Source organism: Trachinotus anak, unplaced genomic scaffold (genome assembly GCF_046630095.1).
Source record: "Trachinotus anak isolate AG129_WGS33_773 ecotype Australia unplaced genomic scaffold, CSIRO_AGI_Tana_v1 ptg000031l, whole genome shotgun sequence".
In the NCBI taxonomy this organism is placed as follows: Eukaryota; Metazoa; Chordata; class Actinopteri; order Carangiformes; family Carangidae; genus Trachinotus; species Trachinotus anak.
This window is the reverse complement of record NW_027273882.1, coordinates 6667958-6685000: the sequence shown is the minus strand read 5'-3', so window position 1 is coordinate 6685000 and position 17043 is coordinate 6667958. Positions and strand designations below refer to the sequence as shown.

Genomic DNA, 17043 nt, shown 5'->3' with positions numbered 1-17043 from the left:
ACGGTCCATTAACCCTGTTCTCCTGTTCAGACTACACAGATCTGTGTATGGGCACAGTGAAGCAGACCCAGGCCATCCCCTACAGCGGGCCCATCTCCCTGCTGGTCAGCCAGCTCCGAAGCCTCGCAGGTGGGTCGCACCTCAGACCTCACCTGAGCGCAGACGCTCTCACATCACTCTCTCCACTCTTCAACAACCACAGCTGCTGCCATGAAGCTGCAGGCCAGAGTTTCAGACGTAGCGTGAGGTGCTGATGTGCTGTCTGTGTTTTCAGGAGATGTGGAGCAGGTGGAGGGATCAGACAAAATCACCATCAGGATCTTCAAGAGCATCACTCTGGTTCATGAGGCCGGCATGGTGGTGCTGGAGGTCAGACACACAGAGACGCCTCCGATCACGTTTCTGAACGCAGCTCTGTCTCTGCCCGTGTTCAGCTTGTAAAAACTTCATGAGCTCTGAACAAGACGAATATCCTCAGTTTATCTTGAAGCACTGGTTTAGGGTTAAATGTTAATGGTCAAATTTAACTCGGTTGTGATTTCCCTCTTTTTGTGTGCAAATTTAAAATAGTTCCAATAGTAACTGCTATTGAATAAACAGTAAACAAGCATGTTTTAATGTTTCAGGGACTAGAACCATCATACTGGTGTGATTTGAAGCACTTATAAAGAGCTCTACTCTGAACACTCGACCGCTGCCTCCCCTTTCAGGATCCGTCTCAAGTCACTCTAAAAACATTTACATCTGTATATGAACATTAAATATATGGCTTTTAATAGGATTATGTAGTTGCAGGCAGCTATAATGACATTTTATTCATTTTCAGTATTTGTGTCACATATTTTACTTTGGTCCAGCCACGTCCACTTCAACAAATACTGAAACACTCACATCTGATTACAGTCCACATTATAGTCCACATTATAAACCACTTGTTATATGTTTAGGTTAAACAGATAATAATTATTTTCTTTATTTGTTTTACACTTTTCAAAACAAAGTGCTCAACAGAAAAAACACAAAACACTGATTTTAGCAGAAATCAAGAGCATCAGTGTTCTTCATGAACGTGTGACTGACTTCATGTTCTCCTCAGTGGATCGCCAACCCGCTCAACGACATGTACGCCGACGCCGTCACCACGGTGATCCTGGAGGTCCAGTCCAACCCCAGCGCCCAGAAATGTCAGTAAACACAGCACAGCAACCTGCTGTGGGACGTTTGATTTCTATTACGCTGGTGAACAGAAGCTTTAATGACTGGTGTTTGTCTGTTTCAGTTCCTGAAGGCAGGAAGGAAACCTTCGACAAGGAGCTGTTTGTGGAGCGATTGGAGCTGATGCTGCAGTGAGTAATGAGCACAGTAACCTGCTGAAAACAGTGCCAGTCGGGTGGAGTCAGCACCACAACAACCAGCAGGGTGTCAGCTGACATTAAAGTAGGAGGGAAAAAAAGCAGGAAAATGGTTTAAAAAGTGAAAATATCTCATAAAACTTTTCTCATCAACATTTTCGTCTTTTCAAAGGCAACTTTAATTAACTTTTTTTTTTAATGATAATAATATACTGTTTTTATTTTTAATTGATTCTCAAGTTTTTCAAAGCAAATCTTTGTTATGTGGTTCTGTTTTTTTTTTTGTTTTTTTTTAATGTGGAATAAAGAAAATTATTTACCAGACATGAATGTTGTCTGTTGTGTTGCAGCGACATGTTCGGGGACGACTGTGTGAATTTCAAAGACAGTAAAAACCTGATTGTGAAGGTGGACGGAGTCACTGCGATCATCGACCCGGAGACCAGAGTGAGTCCAACATCTGAATCTAACATGAATGCAACTCAATAAAACACATACATAACACACAGGCTGTGACGATCATTACATACAAGAAAATGAAAAATGTTGAATGTTAGCAACAGAGGAAAGAGACTAAAGATAGTTAACTGTTAATATTCACTGATTTTACTCTATAGTTATTTTAAAAAGTGCTGTTTTTACATTTCTGTGTGTGTGTGGGTTAAATAAACAAGACTCTCTGAAGTAAAGAGACGACCGAGTTCGTTTGGTGGTGGCGTTTGATGACAGATCGATGGAATCATGAACTTGAACAGATTTTGTTTAAATCCAGTGGACTGACCGATTTCACCATCCAGGGAGAGGCCTGATACTTAAAGACCAGTCCCCAAGAATCAGACGCAGCAGAAATCATTTTCAGTCTGTTTACTACAGTGCTCAGGATTTCACAAGCTCAAAGAAAGTATTGTAAATGCAGCCTGACCGTTCCCAGGAGCGAGGTGTCGAGAGCCTCATCTTAACCGCCAGTGTCTCGGCCTTTTACCTGTGTGCTGACCTCTGACCTCTGTGCATCCCGATCTGCAGTCTGTGACCTGTACAGAGGATGAGTCTCTGAGGGAGATGGTGGAGGTCGCCGTCCATCGGCTCTACGACGCCCTCAGCCCCGCCTTCTGACTGACCACACCCACTCTGTGATGTCACCAGCAGTAACACCTGTCTTCAGTGATGCAGATGTGAATCTGACCACAGGGAGCTGATGATGATGATGATGATGATGATGATGATGATGATGATGAACTGATGTTTGCCTTCTTGGTAACACTTTAGTTCCCCATATTGATCCTTAATGATCAGAATATAAAGATGTGATAACTGGTTCCCAACAAACTCATACAGCTGTGACCAGGGCGAAGTTTATTCATGTATTTGTGAACAACACAAAAGTGGAGGCTGCTGTATAAACAGAGACTGAATGAGTGACACACAGCTGGAATAATATAAAATACACAGAACAAAGAGTGAACATTAACAATTAAACATGTTTTTATATCTGTTTATACAGACATTATGAACCATTTCTTTATATACTGATTAGAAAGGCTAAATATGGGGTTTACCAGCTTCTTTAACAAAGACAAACTCTTTGTTGGAAACATGATTCCAAAGGAATCAGCTTCAGGAGACGGACCACCAACACAAATGTTGTTTTTTTTTTTTCTTGTTTTTTTGTACTTGATTTGTTTATAAAACAAATGTTATGTTAAAATCACATTTCTTTATGAGGAAAATAAACATTTGTCCAATGAAAGTTTAGTGGATTAGTGAGTTTTTTTCCTTAAATATAAATCTTTAAAGGAGGAGTTCCTTCTGGTTTTAGACAAAGGTAGAAAACCTAATAATACTGACATTACTGAGGCTGCAACTAACTCAGTCCATCTCGTTTCATTTAGTCATGGCACCATCACGTCACATGTCTCAAAGCCAAAAATATTCAGTTTACTGTGAAATAAAAGCTGCAAAAAATCACATTTGAGAAACTGGAAGCAGAAAATATGATTTTTTTTTTGTCTTAATTATTTTGCTTAAAAATGACTGAAATTATTAGGTGTCTCTTATATATTTTTATTTCTACTAATTGATTAATCATCTAATTGTTTCAGCTCTAACACTGATCAAGCATCACACTTCTTGATTCGAATAAACTAGAGCCACAATGATAAATTTATAAAATTGATTGGTTCATCAACAGAAAATTAATCTGTGAATGTGAAGATTTGATGCTTTTTTTGTCACATGATAATAAACTGAATCTCTTTCGGTTTTGAACCATTGAGTTTGGATGTTTTTGTCAAACTAACAAGATTCAGCCAAAAATATTATTTTAAATTTCACACCAACAACAGATGAAACGTTTCTCAGGATTTTCGTTAGTTATTCAAAAATGAATTTATTTGTGATCATTGAAAAACAGTTTGCTGACAATGACAACAGACAGTAGAACATTTGATTTTCAAACAGCAGACTGAACATCACAGTCTGACAGGTAAACACAGTAGTGTAGTGTAAAAACATTACACTCAGACCTTTAAATGAATGAATACAAGTGATCGTCAGTACATAACAACACAGACCAAATAAACAGAAACATCACAGTGTACAGGACTCAACACATATCACAATACACAATATTAACAATACTGACTAGTGCATCTGAATTCCACAGAGGAGGAGAAGGCACACTGAGCTCTGACAGTTAAAAAAATAAAGATTTAAACAATAGTATGGCTTTAAATAAAAAAAAAAAAACAATAAAACAACAAGACTTGAGCACAAAAAGAAAAAAAAAACATTTTATGAAAACTAAACTCTGGTACCAAACAGATTGAGCGTTCTCCCAGTGACACAAGTTGATTTAAAATAAAACAAACAGCTGTAAATACCTCTGTTTTTGACTGAAGTTTGGTTTGAAGTCCCTCTGTGGGATTTTAACGTTTAACTTTGGTTTTTATGCCAACATAGTGTTTATCCCAAAAAAAGCCAAAGTCATACAAGCAACAGATCAACTACACGTTCATATTTTCTACAAACAAAAGCTTATTATATCCTTATGATCCAAATAATTAGAAAAACAGAGAAGCCCATATACGCCAAGGAAAAAAAAAATGAAATGTTAAGAAAAAAAATTCTCTTAATATTGACCTAAAAAAGTAAAAATGTAATAATGTAATGTAATAGGGCGTCGTATGTTTCAAAGTCGTTTAGGGAAAATTTCAAATTAGTTTTTGGACGTATAAATTACTACTGCAACTATCGATTATTTTTGTTGTTGATTAATCTGCCAATTATTTTTTGATGAATCAATTTTTTGGTCTATAAAACATTACAAAAACATTACAAAACTGTAAAAAGAAATGCCCATCACAATGTCAATGACAAGGTAAGTTCATCAAATGTCCATTTAATGAGACATTCAATTTACTATAAGACTATAAAAAACAACCAATTCTCACATTTAAGAACCTGGAACAGATTTTTTTTTAGCAATTACTGCTTAGCAACAACTTAAACGATTAATCAATTAGCAAAATAATTGCTTATTTATTTTATGTCAATTGATTAATCAACTAATTGTTGCAGCTCTAATATAATTAAAATTGACTTGACTGGCTGAAGTGGGTTCCATAAATGAAATTCATACATAGTAACTTTAAAAACAGAGAAACAGACCAACAGGCAGGATATGAATATTTTTTGCAGCACAAACATTTGCATATGTATAGTATATACAGAGTATTGTGTGGCTCAGTAGGTTGAGCAAGGCACTAACACTATCAGGGTTAGGGGATCAATTCCCAGTGAGACACTTGATGAGACATGTTTCTTACTCTCCAGCCTTAAATCCTCTAAAATGTTTTAATCCTCTTACATTTACAGAAGATACAGGGAACGATTAGTATTCATGTTCCCACATGTTCCCTTCACATGTTTGAGATTTTATAAAATTTTATTTAAAAAAAATTTTATGACATGTCCTCCAATATTCATTTTTCACATAAACTCAGAATAAAAACACTTTTGATCATTAAATATAAAAACTTTGACCTCTCTACTGATATTTACTGAGATATCCCAATCAGCCGGAGAATCGAAGCTGTTTGACACATAAACAAATCATTTTGATGAGTATTTGGCTGCTTCCACGTGTCATTAACTCTCAGTGCACTCGGGCCTTTCAGAGCTGCAACTAATGATTATTTTTACTATCAATTAATCTGCGGAATATTTTCTCAATTAATCCTTTAGTCTATGAAACAGTAAAAAATGCATCACAACTTCCCACAGCTCAATGTTTAACTATAATCAATGATTTAACTATAATGTTAAGACAGTAAAAGCAGCAAATAATCACATTAGAGAAGCGGAACACATCAAATCTTTGGCACTTTTGTTGCTGTTGTTGTGATGAAACAACTGATCACTGTTGCTCTATATTTAAATATTTCTTTTTCTATTTCTAAAGCTTTTAATAACATAACTGTTATTAGAATGTAAAATACCTGAAGGTTTAACATTTGGTATTTGTAAAATACAGATGATGCTGCTGGTTGATCTGGTGCCTTTATTCTTTTGGATGGTTTGTTTTTGACTTGAAAATATGGCGGCCCAAAGTGTTCAAAATTAAATAAACAAAACACCGTGAAATTATCTGTATATTAATATGTACAGATAAAAACATAAGCATGAAAGTTTTTATTTGTTGTTGTTATTATTATTTTATTTTATAATGTCCCCAAGTCTTTTTCTGTCAGTGAAGTTAAAAAGGTCCCTTAACTAACGCAGCAGAGCCAGTCATGTGATTTACTGCTGCTTTAATCTGACTGAACCGACGCGATGAAATAAAAACTGCTGGAGTGAAATCAAAATAACCCTTCAGCTCATATTATAATAAAGATTTATTATAAAATATTTTGTCTGTATGTTTGAAATATTTATGTTTTTTATTCAGTTTTGAACACTTTGAGTCTCCAGAACAGTCGCTGCAGACCTGAACCTGTTCAATGGTGAATCAGTTTATTACTGTTGACCTGCAGCTGAGGTCTAACACTGTGTGAACTGCTGGTAGTAGTAAAATAGAAGCTCCAGAGTGAGCTGCTGTTTCTATAAATGCTGGTGATGTGTTTTCTGATGCTGGTGTCGACTCAACAAACTTTAACGATTCAACATTAAGTTTATCACAGAAAAAAAAAGCTATTGCTTCCATTAGACAGGAACTCTGTACACAGGATTGATTGTCAAACTTAAGTTGAACCTTTTCGCAGTAGACTTTTTTAAATCAGTGCTGCAGCCAGAGCTGGGGATCAACAAAATATATAAACATAAATAGTTTTTTTCCGTCGAATGAAACAAGAAAAAGTTCTGACAAGAAGAACAATTTCATTTTTTTGTTTCTGCACCCGAATAAAATAATACAGTAAAAATTGCAGTTTTTTCATTGCTTGACTAACGCTAGAACTAAAATGAGCACAGGTGAACAAAAAATAAGTGCAGGGTTTTAAGAGACTCAAGGAACATGGAGCATTAGGGAACTAAAATGAGTGGGAACTAAAATTTCATCACAGTCCATCCATCAGATTTTAGTCTGGACCAGAGTCTGGAGACTTGTCACTCAGTTTACAGTGTGACGATCAGGAAACATCTGCGTCAATCGGTACCGAAAAAGGTTTGATACCCAGCCCCAGGTGCGACAGCTTCAAGAAGACTTTATGGCTTGTGTCTCAAATTTTACTTGTGATTTGAGAGACATGATGAGGATGGATACTGAAGTGAACTTCCCCGCTGAGGAAGGACTGGGCAGTGATGTAAAACCAAGGTCTGACCACACAGGAGACATTTTGAAGGCAGATTTCTTTTCTTTTTTACAATCAAAGATAATAAATCTGATCTGTATTGAATCTAAAAATGTAAAAACATGGAAAGCAACTTCAGAAATCACTCTCCTGTAAAATCTGTGTGATCGGACCGAGTTTTACCGCAAAGACAAAGCAGCAGTGCAGCGGCCTTCAGCACAGAGCCAGTTTACAAAGCTGTAAAACACCTGAACAGGACCAACCACCTGCCCCTCAGCACTGCGTCTCCTTGGTGTCGATCTGATGTTGTCTCTGCAGTCTGAACAGCATCGCCTTCTCGCTGCGGCTCACCACGCTTTTCTCCGTCAGGTCCTCGAAGGAGCGCTGAGCCAACCCCACGGGGCGCCCGAACGCCTCCTCCAGAGCCTCCTCGTCCAGGTGGGAGTCGAAGCTGGGGTCCTCCTGGATGGTGGCCATGCGTGGGCTGTCCAGAGGAGGGGGCACGTGACCAGGGGCAGGGGCAGAGTCAGGGCCAGGGACAGAGCTGGAGACCGGAGGGGTGCTGGTCTGCTGGGGGCCGGACGGTTGGAAACGGAGGGGGGCGGCGGCGGTGGTCGGGAAGTTTGGAGGTTTGAAGATCCTAACAGATGCAGACTCCAGGCTGCTCAGGAGCTCGGCATTCTGGGAAATTAACCATCAGCGTCAGTTATGTTTAATGGTTACAGAAGCAGACGGTATTTTTTATGTTTAAACTAATAACTGAATTTATAAACGCGTTTATCACCGGCCCTCCTCTCTCATCTGGATTTTAGCAGCTGAAACATCAAACACTCGGCTCTCAGTAAGAAAATCTACCTGAACTATACAGGTGAGGGGGCGTGTCCCTCCCATCCACAGTGGAAACTACACTGTTGCTTGTTGATGTCTTCAAATGTCTTAATTTGTCTGACAAACCCTAAATATTCAGTTTACAAAAATGTAAAACAAAGAGAAGAAGTATAAGATTGTTGGTAAGCTTCTTATTCAAGGTTGTGGAAATAGTGAATAGTGTTATTGATAGTGTGGCTCTTCCTGTTCGTCCTAACCGCTGCTGCAGCTGTGTTGCAGCTCATGTTCAGTAACCTGCTGATGCTCCTGTTCCTTCTCCATCTTTAAGAGGCCTCAATTATTCAGGCTGTTCCTCCATGTGGAGCCATCTGTCATTAGACTCAACCTAGAACTGAGGAACCTGTGCTGTTCACATGTTCTTTTACAACCTTGTTCATGCATTCTGTTGTACACTGCACATATATACTGTATATACACACATATGCAAACACTCACACTGGGGAAGAACAGCGACTTGGTGGTCTGCTCATACTGTTGATCCAGCTTCTTGTCCTGAGAGAAGAGAGAAGAGCAGAGAAGTGATGATGATGTGAAGCTATGTGCTGATCAGCGTTCACACCTGAAAGAACTACGTCTCTTTCCTGAAGGAGACTTCTGACTCGAACACTTGAAACAGCTCTGGCAGCTGGACCCTGCAGTTATGAAGGAAAATTCCTGATGGTACTTAGTGATTGTACTGAGATCAGCGGAGACCCACCACACAGTGGACCAGGATGCTGAAGGGAACCCAGAAGAGCAGAGAGAAAGCCACCACCGAGCCCACGATGTTGTCAGCCAGAAACTTCCCGAACGTGTTGATGTCCAGTTTATCGATGAAATCCCACAGTCGCTCCACCACGTCCTGCACCTGCTTCATGCACTTCCCCTGCAGAGACAGCAGATCATCCACACATTTCAACATCCTGCTGCCTTCAATGACAAATGCTAGGCGTTTGTACTGATGAACTGTCTCACCGCTCCGTCGCAGAAGCCCACAGTGCAGGGTTTGCCTTTACGCAGGAACAGGAAGTTGCCCGTTGCGTCCTGGTAGGGGGCGCAGACACCGCCGCTGCTCCGACAGCAGACTTTACAGGACGAGTTGGTTTCTACAAAGACAAATGAGGCAGATGCTTGGGGCCCCCAATTTTGCAATGACAACACTACACAATCTACAGTGCACAAACTGTCAGTGTCGTACCGTTGCAGGCGCAGGGCTGCAGGTTTAAGACGGCCTGGCAGAAAGGAATACACTCTCCGTCCAGACACTCTCCGCTGTCCAGACACACCGTTTTATCTGGGGCGTTCTCCGGAGGAGGACACTCGCTGCTGTTTCCTGTCGACACAAACACAGCAGACATGAAGCGCCAGGAGCGGTCAGCAGATCTGTGACCTTTGACCCGTGTGCTGACCTGTGCAGTAGGAGTGTCCTTTACAGGTGGCATCGATGGGCTCCTGGCAGACTTCGCCTTCGGACTCAAACCTGCAGTTTTTGCAGCACGCGCTGTTCCTGTCACTGAACAGGAGAAAACTTTGTTGAGCTAAAATCAACCAACAGATTGTTTTATTCCACCAGACAAACGGCTTAAAAAGATTCAATAAGGGATTCAGATTCGATAAAATGTGATCGAACTCCATCCCTGTGTTCATCCTCTGACCTGCACTGAGCTCCAGGTTTCAGCCTGCACTTGGCCGTGCAGCAGTGGTCCGAGCTGATGTGCAGCAGTCCGGGGTCGCACTCCTCCCCCTGCTCCACCCGAGAGTTTCCGCACACGTTAATGTTTCTCTCCTTGAAGCAGGACGGCGCCTTCGACCTCAGACGCTTCACTATGGAGCGTTTGCTGCAGTTAGAGAACAGCTGGACACACGGGAGAGAATCTGTTCATCATCCTGTTGAATATGAACCTGTAAAAACCTCCACTAGAAGAGAACGTCTGGTTTATATACTGCAGTCCATTTCTCCATTCAGCTTTCTGTTTTCTTTTTTTTTTGTTCAAATTTAAAGTGAAGTTCTGCAGGTCACTAAAGTTCACTGCGAAGATCCTGAAGTCTATTTTTTAAATATTTTTTAATCAGGCTAATTTCCCACTTCAGATGCTCACAGCTCACTCAGTTATTAAATATTCATTTTCACCTGAGAATATGATGAAATTCTTGCTGTGACAAAAGATTTTCAATTGAATTTGTCAAATGTCAAATTACAATAAGGACAAAGTGACTGTTTTGGGTAATGAATGATTTGATGAGTAATATTTTTTTAATGGGTAGAAACAAGTGTTAAAATAATTTGTAAATAAAAATATCCCTAATATTTGCTCTCACAATTACTTCTATTCTTAATTATTCTGATTATTTTTCCATGTTTTTTGATGCTACTGATGATCTCAGTGAAAATCTATATCCTGTACAGAAGCTTCAGAGACACTGGCTGCTCAGTAATTTCTTTAGATCAGGAACTTATGCAAAAATATAATCTTTCAGGACATTGAGGGCTTCGTATCTCTCAACGTTGCAGGTTAACTACTGATGTGAAGGTGAAGAACAGGAGTCAGCACCTTGTTGTTGACGTGGTCTCCGCTCACAGCGATGGGGTACATGACGTATTTCCCTCCCTGGTCCTCTCGGGGGGCGCAGTACGGGATGTTGTCGGGGTCGTGCTCTGCTCCGAAGTTATGTCCGAGCTCGTGAGTGGTCACCAGGTCTGCTTCCTGAGGAGACGACATCAAGCTGTTGTCATTATGAAGGAAGAGGGGAGGGGTCTCTGCTTCATTCACACCATTTGTCATCAGCAATCAAACTTCCAGACAGACGGGGGGGGTGTCAACACTCAGATTCGTCCTTCTTCCCAGATTGACTCTTAACTTTACTCTGCTTCATGCTCCAGGTGCTGTAGTTCTGCACAACAACCACTGTATTCACATATTTCAGCAAAACTTACAAATAGCTCCAGTTATAGTTCCTCATTTCAATCAATTAAATCATTCTTGTACAAAGTTCTTGCTTAGAAACCGAGTTCATCTGCATGTCCTTGTGAAATGTTTACTGCTAGAAGCTTGTTGGAAGTTGTGGTCGTTGGTAAATGAGCTAACTGATAACACACTAGCCAACTGGAGACATGCTGGTGTTAGCCAGTCACGATCACAGCTCACCAAAGTTGAACCCACACTGATCCACTTCACCCCAGAGACCAAATTTTGCTGTTTTAAATGCTGGTGTGAGAAGATGTTTTACATTCCTCTCTCTACAAATTCGAGACATCAACTTATTGAAATGTCCAGGTTGTGCGAGCTGTCCATGCAGGACTGTGACAGATCGTAAGGTGGTTAACTCAGAAAACTTTTCTGTAAATGGCAACTTAAATGCCCCTGTATGTGGTTCAGCATCTTTCAGAAAACCGGCCCACCTTAGTCAGGATGGTCTTCCCGTAGTTCTTCGTGCTGGTCAGACCTGTGTTGAGGTAAATCGCTCTTTGTTCGTTTGTAGATGAAGGACACGCTGGAGAAACACAACAACGGGGTGATGCTTGAATTCTTCATTTTTTTCATTGATCAGATGAAATCAAGGACCGTGGTGAAGCAGCAGGACTCTACCTTTGGAGCAAAGACCTCCGGGGATGTCGGGTTTGGACGGGGCGACGTAGGCCAGACCCAGAGTGCCTTCATCAAAGTCCTGATAGGTGAAGAGGTGAGCCAGGCAGACGTTGGAGGCTTTCTCTGCGATGTCCACACTGAACTGCTGCAGAGGACAAAACCACAGAGATCTCAGAGGAGACGTTCAGGATTTCAGCTCTCAAAACAAATGATTTTGTTTCTGCTGCCGTTAAATTTTCACCTCACTGCGCAAAATATTGCTCAATGTTATTCAAGTCGAGGCGGTTAGGTTTTACCTCCAGCAGTTTCTTGACGTCCCACACGTCTCTGCCCTGCACTGGACTTCCTCTCATGTTGAAGTGACTTTCTCCTGGAGCTACAGGGGTCGGACTCTTCTCTATGATGATCTGACAGGAGACACAGCAGAGACACGTTACGACCAGGGCGGTTTTTATTTTACTACATAACTGGAGCCTTCTTCTGTCAGCGTCAACTGATACAATACAGGTTGACTCAGAATATTAGATGAAGTTGTGGTGTGAAGGATCTCTCTGATTTGTTTGAAACAAATTTCTGTCAAGTCTTTAAACAAATTAGAATTGACTCTGACATCCCTAACAGGGATTTATATTGAAGTTTTTCCACTTAAGGCAATTTATAACATTTACAGCTCCCAGAAATTGAGAAATTATTTATTTCTTCCACAATCCTTAAAGGTATAATCTTTGAAATCATCTACAAACATTCAATTTGATTCATAGAAATTATTTTTGCGCCTTTTTTTCGAAAAATACTGGAGAGACAAAATAATGTCTCATATTATCTATCTATCATAATAACTTCATATTTACTCTAAATTATAATAATCATTTTGCCTCCAAGAGGCTGTGATTTTTTTTACACCATCCAAAGCCCTGAGAGGGAAGTGAAAAAACGTTCTCACTTGCCTCTCAGGGCTTCCGTACTTCTCAGTAGTTTACAGTCTTTCAATTTTGTCTTCTGACGATTTTGTAAATGTAAACATTGCTTTAATAGAGTCTCAGTGTCTGGTCTGCATCCCGCTCCTCACCTGCTGGATCTGAACACCGTAACCTATGAACTCATCGTCCCACGACGTGTTTCTGTAGATGTCGTCCACTCGATCAATCAGCTCGATCTGAAAACACAGTCACAACATCACTGGGTGGAGGTGGTGAGGGGTTAAATTAGCACTACAGTCACAATCTGAGGCAGTGTAAACAGGACTCGTAGTGATCCTGATACTGCGATGATTACATTGCCCAGGTGAGAGGTCAGTGTTTTCAGATCTCACCAGGTAGTTGAGGGTGGTGCTCTCTTCCTCTCGGCCCATGTGTTTGAAGAATCGATGGTCGGCCACCAGCAGCAGGGGACACGTGTTTTTCTTGTGGTCGTGGACCTGACGTTTCCCTCTGAACACAGACTCTGCCCAGGTACAGACATAAAGATCAGTACTATAACCCTAAGACTGCACACTCTGAAATGTATTTATTACGTCATATTAAACCAGTTTTAATCACAATATGAAATTTGATGTGTAAAGATTTCAGATTTTTTTATTGTAGTGACCAACAATGTTTAACTCATCAATTGTCATATTTTTCTTCAAGCAAATGACAGTTTTTATGTTAACTCTTTTCACATTAAAAGCTCTTTTTTCACATTAAATCTTTTTTCATGCCAAAAGTTATTTTTCATGTTAATAAGAGCTTTTGTTACATTAAAAGCAAATCTTTTCACATTATTCATCTCTAAGGTTATAGCATCGACCTGAACTGTGCCTCACCGTCATCGCCCTGGTCCTCAAACATGGCCTTTTTAACGCTGTCAGGGAGGAGGTGGCTGGGGTCGGAGGTCACGTAGCCGCAGACTGAAGGCTGGTGCAGCCTGCTGAGGTTCCTGATGTCGTCTGAGCGGTAGATCAGCAGACGACCATCGGGGGGTGCTGAGGTGAACCTCCACAGAGGCTGAACACAGAGGAGACAGGATGCTTTAGTTTAACTTTTTAGTTAAAAATCACACATATATATGTCAGTGTCCTCATTTCACCTCGATGTTGTACTCTGCCTCATCAGTCAGGATGTGAGCTGAGAACTCGTGGTCGTCGATATGAGCCTGAACTCGAGAGTTTTCCTCCCCTGGAAGAGGAGAAACAGAGTTAAAGGATTTATATTTTCTGACATCTCCTCCGTCTGTAGGCCCTCAGCTTCGAGCCCACTGGTTCCTACTGAAGACAGAAATCTCCTCACTCCTTCGTAGACTCAATTTCATTTTTTAAAGGAGGCTCAAGTATTTCCTAAAACATCTGTAGGTTTAGAAAAAAAAAGATTAAGACGCATGGCACATAACCACAACTGTCCCAGTTCAAATCCAGCACAATATAAAACTGAATGCAACCAGCAAATTGAGGTAAAGCCTCAGCTAAAGCCTCTGTTGGAAGTGACTCATGTTCATATTTCATGTTAGAAAGTCAATGAAACAACAACAAAGAAACCACAAAGAGACATCAAACAGCCATAAAGAGACACAGACGCTGCAGCCTGTGTGTGAGGGGGTGGGGCCTGTAACAGAATACCTTTGTTACTGACAGCTGCTTTAGCGAAATTTAGTTTTGATACCAACTGTGCCGCTGAGGCCATAACCAGCCCCCCCCCCCCCGTCTGTGGCTTCTGTCTCTACCAATAATAGAGCATCTATTGGGGATTATTTTCGGCGGCACATTAATCCACCATTAATCCATGTCAAAACAAAGTGTGTGTTCATCACTTACCCAGTGCAACAGTGTGACTCACTGACGCGTCTTTAATAGTTTTTGGAAACAATGGAGCTCTGTGGCTCAGAGGCATTCGATCTACCAGGCTTTGATATTCACACACGCAGTCAGAAATCCTTTCTTATCAATTCTCTGTCTCACCGATGACGTGTCCAGTGAAGTAGTTGTGTCTGTTGACCGGGAAGCTCTGCTCTCGGCCGTCCTCGTCCACGACCACGGCTCTGAAATCCTCAGTGAACAGCTCATCGTTGGTCCTCAGGTAAAGTCTGAACTGTCTGCACAAATAAATGTACAAGTAGTATTAGGGGCCGTCTACATGTCACGAATCAGAGCTGACATTAACCTGGATGAAATGTGGACCTCTGCAGGGCGTTGAAGCTGAGCGTTTTCTCCACATGAGTCTGGGTCTGGACGTCTCGGCGGCGGATGGAGTGAGTCTGCAGGCTGGAGAGAGGCAGCACGTCGAAGTCGTCCAGCATCGACCTGAGAGAGGCTGAAGAGGAAACAGAGTCTGATGTCTGCACGATCCTTTGATTTCTCTCTAGATAATCACCGGGTCAGATTATGATCAATATGTTAGAGATAATACCAAACAAGCTGTAATGTGTGAAGCAGTGGCTACAGACCACTGGGTTTGCCTCCTGCCTATACCACCTCTTCCAATTGCAATTGTAATATGTAATCAAATTACAATTATCAGCCTTTAATTTATATATTCAACTAATTTTGATTTTGCTGCTTCATTTTTTCTGTTTTAAATCACAAAAATATTGTTTCTGAGCCTGAAAACGTTTGTCGTTTGTGTCGTTATGAGGCTTTAACCTGAACAGGTACATGTTTCCTTTAATTGATCATTTTTCTTCCATTTTTATAGAGGCCAGTAAAAGAAAAAAAAAAAAAGACAAAATAAAAATAAAGTCATGATAAATGAAATTCAGTTGTTATAATTAAGAAATGGTGAATTAATTTTGATTAATTATATATATTTTTAAGTATTAAGTAAGAGAGACTGTGAGTAGAAACTAAGACACAACATATTAAACCAAATCTGTCACTGTGCTCGGTGTCTTGTCACTTTAAAAGTCATCATTTTGACTGTGACAGACTGAAATGTGAGACAGTAAGTAAATATATTTATTACTATTATTTTGATTCACCACAACATTGGGTCAAAAATGGCAAAAACATATGACCCTCACTCACAGAGAGGTCCACGCCTGTGAGACCAGAACGTGGTCTCAGACTTTTGGACCGGCTGTACACAGTATTTATAACTACACGTTAATCACACACTGACACACTGATCATCAGAAATGGTCTAATTTTACATCAGATTTGACCATTGCTTGGGATATGCTATCATGTTTTACGGTGATTTACCATTTAATTTTCACTTTGACGTATTATGAGATAGAGTAGTGTAGAGATAGTATCTAAGATTTGAGATATTAAGCCAAACTTGTCATTACCATCCTAAAATTTTGACTTAGTTTCTCATAGATGTGAAATTAAAACACTAAGATAAAAGATAAGCTGGACTTACCTGATAAAATGTAGACTTGTCTCTTTATTTTCACTAACAATGTCGATTTCACATCATATTTTGTGTTAATGTCTTTTATGGTGATTTCATGGATGTATTATAAATTCTTATAATTATAAATTCTTATAATACATCCATGGGTGATTTACTATGACCTCATGAATTTTAATTTCATGTGATCTGACGTGGTGACCTCTGGTCCTTGTTGTGACCCCATGATGACAACATCATGTCTCACCACATGTTGACTATAACTCAGAAAGTCCAAATGAAGATTCCCGCCTTTAAAACCCTCACAGAGACTGATTACCGCAGCTCTTCATGTGATGTCTGTCTCCTTCTGTCTGGGACCGGAACCACCTGTGCAGACTTACCGTGCTCCTGCTGCTCCTGCGGGGAGGCGGCGCACAGGGTGAGGCCGGTCAGGAGGGCGAGGAGGCCCAGCTCCTGCCTCATGTCTGGCGGGTCGGACTGATGGATGTTGGACCCTGGCTCCGGACGGGCTGAGGGGACGCGGCCGCTTCTTCCAGGTTAAAGTCTCCACACATCAGATTTTACACGCTGGAGACAGTTTGGACAAACAAACTTCACATTAAAAACACATTTCTCAACTAAACCGAACAAAGCGCGTCCGGGTAAAGTCTTTACTTTGTTTAGAAACGGCTCGTGAAACGTCTCCAGTCCGCGAGGAACCAGGAAGACGGAGAGCTCCCGAGTCGAGACGTCAAGAGCCGGAGGTGCGGGGCGGAAGTGGGTCTGCGTGCCTTCAAAGTAAAAGCGCGACATTTCGCGAATAAAATAAAACCGACAGCAATGATTAAATATTTCTTTGATGTTTTTCAAAATGTAACAATTTCATCAATAATTCAAGAGAGCAAATAAGAAAGAAAATTTGAGAAAATAACAATGTAATGAAAATAAACCTTTGCTAATATGAGGGATGTAGTAGCCTATTGTAAATGGGATTTAAAAAAAATATTAAATCAAATGCATTCACAAATTATTAATTAATTTGTATTTGCATAAAGAGTTCATACATAGATTGACTGCAAAACAAAAAACATAAATAGGTGCATAAAAAATAAATATAATACAGAATAACATAATATTAATACAT

At 40.5% G+C, this 17043-nt stretch overlaps 2 protein-coding genes across 3 annotated transcripts in view; one reads left to right on the top strand and one right to left on the bottom strand.

The window, feature by feature from the left end:
- Positions 1-3099, top strand: part of LOC139612236 (cleavage and polyadenylation specificity factor subunit 3-like) — a 7738-nt gene extending 4639 nt beyond the window's left edge. Inside the window, exons 13-18 of the mRNA XM_071467591.1 lie at positions 31-129; positions 275-369; positions 1097-1184; positions 1280-1346; positions 1703-1799; positions 2376-3099. Of these exons, the coding sequence (XP_071323692.1) occupies positions 31-129; positions 275-369; positions 1097-1184; positions 1280-1346; positions 1703-1799; positions 2376-2465 (536 nt within the window). The 3' untranslated portion in view covers positions 2466-3099. The remainder of the gene's footprint in view (positions 1-30; positions 130-274; positions 370-1096; positions 1185-1279; positions 1347-1702; positions 1800-2375) is intronic.
- Positions 3100-3712: 613 nt separating this feature from the next.
- On the bottom strand, positions 3713-16678 carry adam17b (ADAM metallopeptidase domain 17b). Of its 2 annotated transcripts, XM_071467590.1 has the most exons (19): positions 16575-16678; positions 16301-16487; positions 14744-14876; positions 14525-14658; positions 13660-13748; positions 13397-13577; positions 12905-13035; positions 12662-12748; positions 11889-11999; positions 11593-11737; positions 11406-11497; positions 10558-10710; positions 9661-9860; positions 9415-9518; positions 9204-9338; positions 8981-9111; positions 8724-8891; positions 8462-8518; positions 3713-7819 (listed from the first exon to the last, which is right to left on the bottom strand). In XM_071467590.1, exons 2-19 carry the CDS (start codon positions 16380-16382, stop codon positions 7412-7414), a joined length of 2541 nt encoding a protein of 846 aa, XP_071323691.1. In that variant the 5' UTR covers positions 16383-16487; positions 16575-16678; the 3' UTR covers positions 3713-7411. The 2 variants fall into 2 exon arrangements, with proteins under 2 accessions (XP_071323691.1, XP_071323690.1); XM_071467589.1 differs by having other exon boundaries at positions 16301-16652.
- Between the last annotated feature and the right edge of the window lie 365 nt (positions 16679-17043).